Here is a 13,659-nt window from a genome sequence, read left to right as displayed (position 1 = left end):
CCCACTGCCCCGCCCCCGCCCCGCCCACTGCCCCGCCCCTGCGCCACGCCAGCACCGGTGAGGGCCGTCGCCCCGCCCACTGCCCCGCCCGGCCCACTGCCCCGCCCCTGCGCCACGCCAGCACCGGTGAGGGCCCGCCGCCCCCCGCCCACTGCCCCGCCCCCGCGCCACGCCAGCACCGGTGAGGGCCGCCGCCCCCGCCCACTGCCCCGCCCCGCCCACTGCCCCGCCCCCGCGCCACGCCAGCACCGGTGAGGGCCGCCACCCACCCGCCCACTGCTCCGCCCCCACCCCGCCCCGTCCCCACCCCACCCTGCCCTGCCCTCGCCTCCGCGCCACGCCAGCACTGGTGAGGGCCGCCCCGCCCCAGCCACGCCCCTGCCCCGCCCCCGCGCCATGCCAGCACTGGTGAGGGCCGCCCCGCCCCCGCCTCGCCCCGTCCCCGCCCCACCCCACCCTGCCCCGCCCCCGCCACGCCCCTGCGCCACGCCAGCACTGGTGAGGGTCGCCCCGCCCCAGCCACGCCCCGCCACGCCCCTGCGCCACGCCAGCACCGGTGAGGGCCACCACCCTCCCCGCCCCGCCCCGCCCCGCCCCGCCCCTCGGGCCCGTCGGGTCCTGGGAGAAGGCCTGCCGCCATTTCCTCCTTCTCTCTCTCTTCCACGTCCTGGACGCCTGGGAAATGGAAATCCCATTAAGCACTCATTTAACCTCATTAAGTGGCTTTTACTCTATTAAATGTCCATTCATCCCGTTACACTCCTCCGCTCCCAGAGCCGGGCTGGCCCGTGCTGCCCGCTGTCCCGGGACCCCGGGCACTGGGAAGGGGGGTGGATCTGGGCAGGGCAGGAAGGGCCCCGGGGGCTCCGGACACCCCCTGGGCCTCTGGCAGGGCCGCTGTTCCCCCACGTCCGTGGTCTCCATCTCACCGTTCCCGCGTGGGGAGAGGGGCTCCTGCCGGTGCTCGTCCGGTGCCTGTGGGTTTTCCTGAGCCGGCGGCGTCGGGCAGCGGCCGCCCTCTAGTGTGTGTCCCCCCGGGCCGGCGGCCCCCTCCTGCCCCGCTCACCCGCTCCACCCCTCCGCCCCAGGGACCATGCACCCCCTGCGCGGCGGCCTGCTGAACTCCACCTCCGACTCGGACCTCGTGCGCTACCGCACCATTAGCAAGATCCCCCAGATCACCCTCAACTTCGTGGACCTCAAGGGGGACCCGTTCTTGGCCTCACCCACCAGTGACCGGGAGATCATCGCGCCCAAGATCAAGGAGCGGACCCACAATGTCACCGAGAAGGTCACCCAGGTAGGTGCCCGGCGGCCTGCCCCCCTTAGGCCCCGAAGGAGCTTGGCGGGGAAGGGCACTGGAGGGAGGAGGGTGGCGGCCCTTTGGGTGGGCACATGCGGAGGGTGGGCTGATGGGTCGCGTGGCCCCGAGGGGCCAGGGTGAGCGCAGGCCTCTTGGAGAGCTGGGGACCTGGGGAGGGCCGGGACGGGGGGTGGGTCAGGAAGGCTCTGGCCGGCCGGGAGGGGTGTTTGGAGGGGTACTGCGGGAAAGCCAGCGAGAAGAGGCTTCAAATGAGAAGGGGGACCACGGTGCCAGTCAGAGTCGGGAGGGTCTGGATTCTTGCCCGGGCCTCCCTCGGCCCGCAGCCAGGTCCTGCCCCCACCACCGCCTCTGGCTGCCTGGGACCCCCCCCAGGTCCTCAGCCCCTTGGCCTGGGCGCCTCCTCATCCCAGGCCCTTATCTGGCCGCCCCCCCCCCCCCATTGCTGCCTCTCCCCGCTCCCATCCGGTCACCACGGTGAGCGTGTGCCTGCCCGCGCGGTTGTTGTGTGTCTGGGAGCACATCTGTGTACATCCGCGCGCGGTGCCCCTGCCAGTCCCGGGCATCGCTCCATCTCCGGGCGTCTCTGTCTGACTCTGGCTGGCTTGATGCTGGACTGGTGGGGGGGGGAGGGGGTGTCGGGGAGACCATTAATCTGCGGTGACAGGCCCGGGCTGCCGGGCGGAGGGGGAGGGGCGCGGGCTGCGGAGCCGCCGGCCGCCGCCGCAGAAGCCAGGAGCGGGCCGCAGGGGGAGGGGGAGGGGGCCGCGGGCCAGGCCCGGGGTAGAGGGCGGGCACGGGCGGGCTGGGCGGGAGAGTCCAGGGTGGTGGCGGGGGAGGGGTGGGGACCCGGGGGGAGGAGGGGCCGGCCGGCCGGAGGAGCTGCGGTTCCGCGCTGGCAGCGGGCGGGCAGAGCGCGGCACCCTGGCAGCGGGACCCGCACCGGGGGGCCATGGGCGTGCAGAGCCGGGCGGGCCGCTGCCCACACCCACCGCCCAGGTGACCCCAGCTCCGGGGCCCGGCCCCAGCCGCCCTGGCCGCCAGCCCGCCGGCCTCAGGGACACGCAGCCCGGGCTGGCACTGCTGCCGGGGTGCAGGGGGGGCACGGGCCGGGCCCTCCATGGCGGCCTCCCTGGCGGGGGAAGGCGAGAAGGACGGGGGCCCTGCGGCCCAGGGCCCAGAAAGGCCGGGTGCGGCGGGCCGTGCGCATCTCCAGCCTGGTGGCCCAGGAGGTAGGTGACCCCGAGCCCCCTTCTTTCCAAGGCTGGGGCACCGAGGCAGGTGGGGAGCGGGCTTCTGGGAAGCAGCACGGTTTGGAAGCCCAAGGGTCCGCAGCCCGGCCCGCCCCGCCCCGGCCTCGACGTTAGCGTCGCAGGCTTTCCTTTGGGTGGCCCCTCGGTCTCCTTGCTTGAGGTGCAAAGGTAGGAGGACACGAGGAGCGGGCTGGGTGCCCGGAGAGGCTGGCGAGGAGGGAGAGGGAGGGGAAGGAACTCGCGGACAGCAGCCAGGCCTGGCACGGCAGCATCGGGGCTCCTCACGCCGTGCTTTGGGGCGTCCCTGTGGCTGGGCAGGGAGGCTTGGCTCGCCTTCAGGGGCCCAAGGGCCGGGCTTCTTGTTGCTTCCAGCTGGGGCAGGGGCACGGGTAAGACTCAGGGTCCTGTCTTTGAATTCCTGCCTGACTGAGATGCCAGGACCCCCGTGCCCATTTGCTGTTGGCCACTTGTGCAGAAGGCAGGGCAGGAGTTGGGGACCTATGTACACGGCTCCGCCCTGTCCCTGACCCTGGCTGGGATGTCTTCAGCCTCTGTTACTACCCCCAAAACCCTGCGGCCCATCTTGCCTCCTAATTACCTTCTCTAGGACGACGTTCTCCAGACAGCCTCACCATGCAGGTGGGCCAGGGAATTCCCAATTGAATTGGCACGGAAACATTTAAGACCCTTCTAGCTCAGAGGCCTGGGGCTGTGGGACCGAGGGGCCCAGCCACTCTAGGGCCTGGGGGAGGCCTTGTGTATGGTTGCTTGGGAAGGGCAGGGTCTAGGATGGGAAGTTTTGGTTGAGTCCGAAGTCTGTGAGAGAGGATTCGGAGCGGAGGGAGGCACAGAGGGGCACAGAGAGGCTGCTGTGTGGGAAATCTGGCCCAAGCTCTATCTCCCTTAGCGTAGGAGAAAGAGTGGCATGGCTTCTGCCTCCTGGTGCAGATAGCAGGCCTTTCTCTGGCTGGCTGTTGAAGGAGAGGCGGTGCCGCCTTGTCTGTGAGTGGGAGCCTGCTCAGGCCACGCGTGCGGCCCCCCGGGCCGTCCTGGGCGCACGCTCCTCTCTACGCCGCAGACGCCAGCTCTTCGGGGCCGGGCTCTGTCCTCTGTGTCCTTTCCTAAGAGTGTGAGGGACTGCCTGGAGCCCGGGTGGAGAGGAGCTGCGGCAGGGGCAGGGCAGGGGACTGTGTCGGTTCCTTCCTTCCCCCAAGGAGACCAAGGTGCCAGCAACCTGGGAGCCTGGTGTCCTTGGGCAGATAGCATGATGGGCTGGGAGGCAGCTGCAGTAACCATTTTGTGTGTTGGGATCACGGCTCCTGGGCCTGTTGCCCAAGCTGGGAGCTGTATTCCTTGGAACATTTTTTCTAAACTCAGATTGTGGGGTGTGTGTGTGTGTGTATGTGTGTGTGTGTGTTTGGGGATAAGATTCCACGGTGTGAGGGTCTGATCTACACTGCTGGTGGCTAGGGAGCAATACAGGCCTGCGTTCAAGTATTCTGGGAATGTCCCGGAACACTCGGATGATGTCTTTGGGTCGTCCAGGTCAGCCCGCTGTGTCATGCCGGGAACCATAGCGCCCAGGTGTGGGGGGGGGGGGGTCAGTAGCTACGGCTGGCTCAGGGATGGGCCTTTGGACGGAAGCACTCCCGGTCTCTGTCCTCTTACTCCACGTGTCCGTAGCAGGGATGTGGCAGGTCCCGCCCAGGGCCCGCCCTCCTCCTTTGCGTCTGTTCTCCCCGTGCAGGTCCTGTCCCTGGGTGCCGACGTGCTGCCCGAGTACAAGCTGCAGGCGCCCCGCATCCACCGCTGGACCATCCTGCACTACAGCCCCTTCAAGGCCGTGTGGGACTGGCTCATCCTGCTTCTGGTCATCTACACCGCCGTCTTCACCCCCTACTCCGCTGCCTTCCTGCTGAAAGAGACCGAAGAGGGCTCCCAGGACCCGGACTGCGGCTACGCTTGCCAGCCGCTGGCCGTGGTGGACCTCATCGTGGACATCATGTTCATCGTGGACATCCTCATCAACTTCCGCACCACCTACGTCAACGCCAACGAGGAGGTGGTCAGCCACCCTGGCCGCATCGCCGTCCACTACTTCAAGGGGTGGTTCCTCATCGACATGGTGGCCGCCATTCCCTTTGACCTGCTCATCTTTGGCTCTGGCTCGGAGGAGGTGGGTTGGCAGGGAGGGGGAAGGGAGGGCGTTGGTAAGCGGTGGGGGGGGGGCGGGGTTGGTGGGAAGAGAGGGGTGTTGCACAGGCAAAGTGGGTGTCCTGGTACAGCCGTTCTTTTGTCCAAATCTGCCACCCCCAGGACTGCAGGGACCAGGAGGGGCTCCTTTTCCAATCTGTCCACCCCAAAAAGGGCCCACCATTTTCTAATTACACAGAAGTGCCCTAAAAGCTGCTGGGAACTCTGTCCTGGTACCCTAGGCCAACTGCTGCCCCTTTCCGAGCCCACGGGCGCGGGGGGGGGGGGGGGCTCATTTCCACCGCATGAGATGGGGGGGTGCGGGGGTTTGCTTCGGTGGTTAGGAAGGGGCCCCGGGAGGAAGGCTTGTGCGCTGCCCTCCCTCGCCTCGTACCGCATCGCTGACCCCCCCCCCCCCCCCCCCCCCCGCCCCGCAGCTGATCGGGCTGCTGAAGACGGCCAGGCTGCTGCGGCTGGTGCGCGTGGCGCGCAAGCTGGACCGCTACTCGGAGTACGGGGCGGCCGTGCTCTTCCTGCTCATGTGCACCTTCGCGCTCATCGCGCACTGGCTGGCCTGCATCTGGTACGCCATCGGCAACATGGAGCAGCCGCACACGGACTCGCGCATCGGCTGGCTGCACAACCTGGGCGACCAGATCGGCAAGCCCTACAACAGCAGCGGCCTGGGCGGCCCCTCCATCAAGGACAAGTACGTCACGGCGCTCTACTTCACCTTCAGCAGCCTCACCAGCGTGGGCTTCGGCAACGTCTCCCCCAACACCAACTCCGAGAAGATCTTCTCCATCTGCGTCATGCTCATTGGCTGTGAGTGCGTCCTGGGGGCGGGGCCTGGCGGATGGGGCGGGGCCTGGCGGAGGGGCGGGGCCTGGCGGAGGCTGGGGCTCTATCTGCGTCATGCTCATTGGCTGTGAGTGCGTCCTGGGGGCGGGGCCTTGCGGAGGGGCGGGGCTTGGGGGAGGGACGAGGCCAGGGCTCCATCTGCGTCATGCTCATTGGCTGTGAGTGCGTCCTGGGGGAGGGGCTGGGGCGGAGGAGGCAGGGCCCGGCGGAGGGGTGGGGCTTGTGGAGGGACAAGGCTGGGACGAGGCCGGGGCTCCATCTGAGTCATGCACATTGGCTGTGAGTGCGTCTTGGGGGCGGGGCCTGGTGGAGGGGCGGGGCCTGGCGGAGGCTGGGGCTCTATCTGCGTCATGCTCATTGGCTGTGAGTGCGTCCTGAGGGCGGGGCCTGGCAGAGGGGCGGGGCTTGGGGGCGGGGCGAGGCCCGGGCTCCATCTGCGTCATGCTCATTGGCTGTGAGCACGTCCTGGGGCAGGGCTGGGGGCGGAGGGGCGGGGCGCGGGGCGGGACGAGGAGGCCGGGGCTCCACCCGCTTCCCCCAGGCCAGGCCTCACAGGCGCCCAAGGGCCCACCACCACCATCCCCACCCGGGTCGGGAGTGGGGTCGGGGGGCCCCAGGGCAGGGACTACCGAAGGCTGGTGTGTGTTTGAGCATGTGTATGTCCACTCTCAGACTGAGACGTGACCGGACCGCGAGTGAGCAGAGGGTCCCCCAGGGGCGGGCGGGGTCCCTGCGGATGCTGACGGCCCCACTCACCCACGCCCCCAGCCCTCATGTATGCCAGCATCTTCGGCAACGTGTCCGCCATCATCCAGCGGCTCTACTCGGGCACGGCCCGCTACCACACACAGATGCTCCGGGTGCGGGAGTTCATCCGCTTCCACCAGATCCCCAACCCGCTGCGCCAGCGCCTGGAGGAGTACTTCCAGCACGCCTGGTCCTACACCAACGGCATCGACATGAACGCGGTGAGCCGCGCGCTGCCACCGTGTCTGCCTGCCTCTCTCTTTTTGCCGCTCCTGGGGCTTGAATTCAGGGCCTGAGCGCCGTCCCTGAGCCTTTTCTCACAAGGCTATATAGTGCTCTAGCACTTGAGCCATGGCCCCGTTTTCGACTCTTTTTCTGAGTAGTTTATTGGAGTTTCCCGCCTGGGGCTGCTGTCAAGCTGCGACCCTCAGATCTGGGTCTCCTGCGTAGCTAGCTAGGATGACAGGCGTGAGCCACGAGCGCCCAGCTTGTCCCCCGTGTCCCCCCCCCCCCCCCCGCAAGGAAACTGAAGCCCACAAATCTCCCTTACCAGAAAGCTCTCCCTGTTGGTTGGGGCAGGCCCCGGACCAGGCCTTTCCTGTGGCAGCAGCTTTGAGTTCTGCGGCAGCCAGTGGCTGACGTGATCTCTGTGCTACTAGCCTGTGGGAACCTGGAGGCCCAGCCCTGGGTGGTGCAGCTTGAGTGGGAACCCGGGTCCTTCCCCAGAGAGAGATGCTGGCCCCAAGGCTGGCGGGGGGGGGGGGGGGCAGGGGGGCGGCGCCCTGGATCTCAGCCCCGGACGGGAGAGTCAGGCGGCAGAGTCCCAAGGGTGAGAGTGTCCTGAGCTGGCCCTTCTGCCTCCAGGTGCTGAAGGGCTTCCCCGAGTGCCTGCAGGCCGACATCTGCCTCCACCTGAACCGCTCCCTGCTGCAGCACTGCAAGCCCTTCCGAGGGGCCACCAAGGGCTGCCTTCGGGCCCTGGCCATGAAGTTCAAGACCACGCACGCGCCGCCGGGGGACACGCTGGTGCACGCCGGGGACCTGCTCACCGCCCTCTACTTCATCTCCAGGGGCTCCATCGAGATCCTTCGGGGCGACGTCGTGGTGGCCATCTTGGGTATGGGAACGCCCACTGCAGCCCAGAGAGGCCCGGGCCTCAGGACGCACAGTCACCGAGGCCACAGACCGGGGACTGCCAGCGGGGGTCTTGGGCCACTTTAATTCACCTACTCGGGCCCTCCAAAAGGAAACCTCCGAGGGGAACCCCTTGGTACGAGGCTGCTGGGTCCTGGGGGCTCCCAGATTTCCTTGACCTTTCGGAAGCCTTAGGCTCTCTCCGCAGGTAGATACCTCTTGCTTCCTTAAAGTTGAATCCAGTCCCGACGCTCTGAGGGGGTGGCGGAAGGACAGCCGTCTGTCCTCTCAGAGACTGTGGATCAGGTTTCTCTAGGCTCCATGTGGTCTCCTGTGGCCTAATGTAGTGGAGCCATGCCTGGTCCTGCCATGGACGGAGCAAAGTGGGTTCTGCCCCCTCCCCTTTCTCTTCCACCTGTGCGTGTGTGCGGTGTCCAGGACACTGGAGACTTCTTGGCCTTTTCTGCCATCTCTTTGGCCCTGCGTGTCTTTGAGGCAAATACATTGTGGTAGAACATCTTAGGTTTTTAATTTCTCAGTGCAGCCCAAACACACATACCACTCCTAGTCCCCAACTAAACCAAGTTTCATTGCACATTCTAGTACGCTTTGGTCTGTTTTACGCCACGTGAAGCGATGCTGTTCTAGTCTCTTTCAGTAGAAAGAATGCTGGTCTCCATTCACTCTAGTTCTCGTCTCTAGCTTGGACGAGGCTGCTCGTGCGGACACGCAGTTGGCCCGGAGGATGTTTAGGACCCAGGGCTTGGGGACAAAAGCGGGGCCACAACCCAAAGAAGTCAGGGCCATAGACAGAGCTGGAGCATCCTGTGGGGTTCTGAGTTCTACTTGTTAGGAGAGCCCCGGCTCCGGGCCTCTTCTCCTTCAGGCCTTGCTAGCTGCGTGGTCCCCACCTGCTGGGCACTGAGGGAGGATGGCTGGCGGGTGCGTTCCCGGCTGTGTCCTCCATGGCCTGAGGTCTCTGCCCCCCTGTGGGTCTCCAGGGAAGAATGACATCTTTGGAGAGCCTCTGAACCTGTACGCTCGGCCCGGCAAGTCCAACGGGGACGTGAGGGCCCTCACCTACTGTGACCTGCACAAGATCCACCGCGACGACCTGCTGGAGGTGCTGGACATGTACCCCGAGTTCTCAGACCACTTCTGGTCCAGCCTGGAGATCACGTTCAACCTTCGCGACGTGAGTGGGCTTCGTGCCCCGGAGAGCCTCCCCGACCTCTGTCGCCCGCCGCGTGGCCCACCTTGAACGTGCCGCTTCTCTGCCTCCGTTTCCCTGTCTGTACAAGTGCTCTCACAGTCTGCACCCTGAAAGTCTCACTGCAACTTCTTAGAGGCAGAGATCAAAGGGCGGTGTGTGTGTGTGTGTGTGTGTGTGTGTGTGTTTTCCCCCTACTGTTCTCTCTCTCTCTCTCTCTCTCTCTCTCTCTCTCTCTCTCTCTCTGTCCATGTCTCTGTCTCTCTCTTTGTACCTGTACTAGGGCTTGAACTTAGGGCCTGGGTACTATCCCTTAGCTTTTTCCACTAAAGGTTAGTGCTCTACCACTTGAGCCACAGCTCCGCTTTGGGCTTTTAGCTGGGTCAGAGATAAGTCTCACAGCCTTTTCTGCTGGCTTTGAGCCACGGTCCCCCTCGGTTGCCCGACTAGCTAGCTAGGGTGACAGGTGCGGGGCCCCCCGGAAGCCACCTGGCTCCCAGCCCTCCCTCTTCTCTGTTAACGAAGGGCTTGGGCCTGGCCCTGGCTGGGCTGAAGCTCCTTGACACCGCTTTTGGTTCCAGACCAACATGATCCCCGGCTCCCCCGGCAGCGCGGAGCTGGAGGGCGGCTTCAGCCGGCAGCGCAAGCGCAAGCTGTCCTTCCGCCGGCGCACAGACAAGGGTGAGAGGGTCAAGGGGAGGCAGGGGGAGGAGCCAGGGCCCCGTGGGGGTGGGGTCTTCAGGCCTTCTTCCTCCCCGCCCCCACCCAGCCATCTTTACCAGCCCCTTGGGCTGTCACCCCTGGGAAGCCCCTCGCCCACCCCCGGAGAGGGGCCGGGCATTTCGGTCCTCCCAGGGCCTGGGGATTGGCAAGTGCTGCCTGGATCTAACGGGAAAGGGGTCCGCGGGGGGGGGGGGGGGGCGGGGGAAGACGCTGGACTCAGGAGGTTGAGGGGCCAGCCGCGGGTCCAGGACGCCCCCCCAACACTGTTTCTTGGGGAGCTGACCATCAGGTTGAAGGTGGGATGAAGACTGCAGAATAGCACTGGGGAGAGGGGGACCCCCGCCACCTTCCCCAGGCCTAGCTCAGCTCCTCGTGTCCCTTCCCCGTGCTTCCCCCCCCCCCCCCGGGCTGCCCTCCCCTCCCTGAGGCGGGTTCTCTGTCTCCCACAGACCCGGAGCAGCCTGGGGAGGTGTCGGCCTTGGGATCGGGCCGGGCGGGGGCAGGGCCCAGTAGCCGGGGCCGGCCGGGGGGGCCGTGGGGGGAGAGCCCGTCCAGTGGCCCCTCCAGCCCCGAGAGCAGTGAGGACGAGGGCCCCGGCCGCGGCTCCAGCCCCCTCCGCCTGGTGCCCTTCTCCAGCCTCAGGCCCCCCGCGGAGCTGCCCGTTGGGGAGCCCCTGACTGAGGACTGTGACAAGAGCAGCGACACCTGTAACCCCCTGTCAGGTACAGGGTGTGGGGGGCCTGGGGGCTGGGGGAGGAGGCAGGAGAGGCGTGGGGTGGGGGGGGCAGGGAAGGGTGGAGTAGGAGGGACGGGGGCGGGGGTAGAGGCGCAGGGGTCACGGGGGGTCATGGCCTTTGGGGTCTCATTCCTGTTCTCTGGTTCCAGGAGCCTTCTCTGGGGTGTCCAACATCTTCAGCTTTTGGGGGGACAGTCGGGGCCACCAGTACCAGGAGCTGCCTCGCTGCCCCGCCCCCGCCCCCGCCCCCAGCCTCCTGAACATCCCCCTGTCCAGCCCCAGCCGGCGGCCGCGGGGAGACGTGGAGGGCAGGCTGGATGCGCTCCAGCGTCAGCTCGACAGGTAGGCAGGGAGGGCTTCCCCGGGGAGACCGGCGCGGGCCCCCAAATGGAAGGGGGAACCGGGTCCGCCCCGCGGATGCCTGTGGTCCCGCGGGGCGAAGGGGAAGATCTGTCCTGGACCCTGGGCCCCCACCTCCCCCACCGGGGGCCTGGCACGGACTGGCGGAGCCCCCTCCCCCGTTCGGGGCTCCCCCTGGCGTAGACACCACGCGTCCCGTCTCCTCCCCTTCTCGTCCCAGGCTGGAAACGCGGCTGAGTGCAGACATGGCCACTGTCCTGCAGCTGCTACAGAGGCAAATGACGCTCGTTCCCCCCGCCTACAGCGCCGTGACCACGCCCGGCCCGGGCCCTGCTTCCGCCTCCCCGCTGCTGCCCGTCGGCGCCCTCCCCCCCCTCCCCCTGGACTCGCTCTCTCAGGTGAGCCCCGGGACCCCCTCCCCAGCGCCCCAGCGGCCCCCTTCCTGTTCCAGAGCCGCCTGACCCCCCCTTCCCGCTGGGCCCCACGCCCCCCTGTGCCCCTCCCCACGTGACTGTGGCGTGTGTTTGAGCACGTCCCCCCCCCCCCAGGGCTGGATCCGGGTTCCTCGCTCGCTCTCTGCCCGTCTTGGCTCTCGTTCTAGCTGGGTCGCGGTGCCGTGGGGTAGGCGGCCGGCTCTCCCACGGTCATGGAGCCGAGCCCCTGGGATAGGACGTCCTTCCCCCCGGAGGAGGGCCTCCACTGCCCCCCCCCCCGTCCGTCCGTCCTTCCCCGAGCGGTGGCCAGTGCTCCTCGCCCGGAGGACGGCCCCATCTGTGCCTCCCACGCGTGTCCCTCCGGAGCGGCTCCCAGAGGCGGCCCGGGCTCTGCTGCCCACCCCCTGGCACCGCTCCCTCCCATATGCTGCCTGCTCCTGTTTGCAGACATGGGTGCCCACGTCAGCAAACGTGCCAGTCTCCCTCCCTGCCTCCCCCTCGGGGATCTCACCGGCACGCGCGCCCCGCCCGGCCCGGGAGGCCGCCAGCCCGCCTGGGGTGGGGGGAGGAGGGGGGCTGGGTCCCCAGAGCTCGGGAATCGCAGGACAGGCTCTCCGGTCTCCTCCGTCCCAGCCCCTGCCCCAGCGGGACTCCCTACTCCAGCCCGGCTCTGGGTCCAGCCGCCCCGGTCCCTGGAGGAGGAGACCTCGGCATGGCCTCTCCCGGGCCCCGGGACCAGCCGCGCTGCTGGGGCTCCCGGCTTCTCTGGGAGCACGGTTCTCCACCCCCGGCCGCGGAGTCTGTCTCGCCCTGCTCTGCCTGCCGCCCGGCCCCTTCTCCCTGCCCTCCCCAGGCCGCGCCGGGCTCGGTCCCCGTGGCCTGGATTCCCCCTCACCGCCCGGGCCCTCTCCTCCGCGCCAGCGGCCTCCCCGCCTCTCAGGGCCCGCGTCTCCGTTCTCTGCAGGTTTCCCAGTTCATGGCGTTGGAGGAGCTGCCCCCGGGGGCCCCCCAAGATGGCCCCACTCGACGCCTCTCCCTGCCGGGCCAGCTGGGGGCCCTCACCTCCCAACCCCTGCACAGACACGGCTCGGACCCGGGCAGTTAGTGGCACTGCGCGGCGCGGACACGTGGCTCGCCCGGGGCCCAGGGGGCTCCCCTCGGAGGCGGCTCCCCTCGGAGGCCGCGCCCCTCGGAGGCCGCGCCCAGGAGGCCCTGGCCGGGGGAGGGGAGAATGGGACGGAGCAGCCCCGCCCCGCCCCGCCCCGCCCCGGGGACCGGCTTCTCCTGCAGTGCCCTCGGCCCCCACCGGGAGGGGCAGGGCCAGGGCCAGGCGGTGGACAGGGGGGTCCGTGGTCCCCCTCCCGCCGCCCTGGGGGCATTAGCTGGTCTAACTGCCCGGAGGCACTGGCCCTGGGTCGTAGGCACCTCAAGGACTTTTCTGCTATTTACTGCTCTTATTCTTAAGGATAATAATTAAGGATCATATGAATAATTAATGAAGATGCTGATGACTATGAATAATAAATAATTATCCTGAGGAGAGTCCGGTGGTGCTGGGCGGTGGCCCCCCCCCCGCCTCGCCCCGGGGTCGTGTTCGGGGTGCCCCTGAAGTGGAGGCGGCTCAGGGTCTGGGCGCGGCCCCCGGCTGGCCGCGGGCCTGTGGCCTCGGGGCTGCGGGGGTCTGGTGGGGTGGGGTGGGTTGGGGGAGCGGCCCCTGGGCGTGGCGCAGGTCCTCTTCCCTCTCGACCCCGGGTTTAGGGGTGAGCCTCCTTCCTCCGCCCCCCGCCCCAGGGCGGCGTCGCGTTGCCGAGTGTCCGGCCGACTCCGCGCAAACCCTTGCGTCGTCCCTGAGCTCGGTCGGCCCCGCACGGCTGGCGTTGGGCCCCGGCCCGCCCTCCATGCCCGCCCTCCATGCCCACCGCCAGCTTGGCTTGATCTTGAGCAGCCTCACTCGGGGGTGCCCCGCCCCGGCCCCCCCACCGGAGCACGCCTGGGTGTGGCGTCAGAGGGGCCTTGTCCTCAACCCCCGCCCCCCCCACCCCCACCTGTGACGTCTCAAGAAGGCGGACGTGTCAAGTGGGTCATTCCCACCCACGTTGGAGAGCCAATCAGACGTCTGGGGGACAGTGTCGTGTCCGTTGTGTTCCCGGGTGTGTGCGCGCGCATGCGTGTGCGCGTGTGCAAACCTGCTGTTGGAGTCATGAGTGCGCAGGAAGCGGGGTGCGTGGCATGGGGGCGGGGAGGCCGCCGGGTCTGGTGGCGGGGCGCGTCTCGTCCTGGGAGGGGGGCTTGCTCACTCCGCTCTGGAGAGCGGCGTGGACGGCCCTCCCCCCCCCCCCCCCCGCCTTGCCTGGGTGGGGGGAGGGTCTCCTCGCACACGGAAAGGAGGGAAGAAAAGAACTCATCTCCACCAGGGCCTGGCAGGACCGGGGGCGACAGGAAGGAGACTAATGGAACGGTGGGGCTGGGGGTGGGGGTGGGGGGGAGGGCGCTGTTCCAGAGAGGCAGGCGAGGCCGGAAGGGCAGCTGCGGGCGTCAGGACCTGCTACACCCATGGACATGCTTGTTTTTTGTTTTTGTTTTTTGCCAGTCCTGAGGCTTGAACTCAGGGCCTGAGCACTGTCCCTGGCTTCTCTTTGCTCAAGGCTAGCGCTCTGCCACTTGAGCCACAGCGCCACTTCCGGCTT

The 13,659-nt window shown here is 68.0% G+C and overlaps 1 protein-coding gene across 1 annotated transcript; it reads left to right on the top strand.

The window, feature by feature from the left end:
• Nucleotides 1-336: 336 nt before the first annotated feature.
• Nucleotides 337-12,083, top strand: Kcnh2 (potassium voltage-gated channel subfamily H member 2). The gene is made up of 12 exons (XM_048340466.1): nucleotides 337-349; nucleotides 1,089-1,300; nucleotides 4,322-4,750; nucleotides 5,205-5,592; nucleotides 6,397-6,596; nucleotides 7,240-7,492; nucleotides 8,511-8,704; nucleotides 9,301-9,400; nucleotides 9,892-10,164; nucleotides 10,328-10,520; nucleotides 10,759-10,936; nucleotides 11,937-12,083. The coding sequence occupies exons 2-12, from the start codon at nucleotides 1,094-1,096 to the stop codon at nucleotides 12,075-12,077; spliced, it is 2,556 nt and encodes an 851-aa protein (XP_048196423.1). The 5' UTR covers nucleotides 337-349; nucleotides 1,089-1,093; the 3' UTR covers nucleotides 12,078-12,083.
• Nucleotides 12,084-13,659: the final 1,576 nt, after the last annotated feature.

This window comes from Perognathus longimembris, chromosome 2, assembly GCF_023159225.1.
Source record: "Perognathus longimembris pacificus isolate PPM17 chromosome 2, ASM2315922v1, whole genome shotgun sequence".
In the NCBI taxonomy this organism is placed as follows: Eukaryota; Metazoa; Chordata; class Mammalia; order Rodentia; family Heteromyidae; genus Perognathus; species Perognathus longimembris.
The sequence above is the reverse complement of the archived record's forward strand: the minus strand, read 5'-3'. Positions and strand labels throughout refer to the sequence as shown.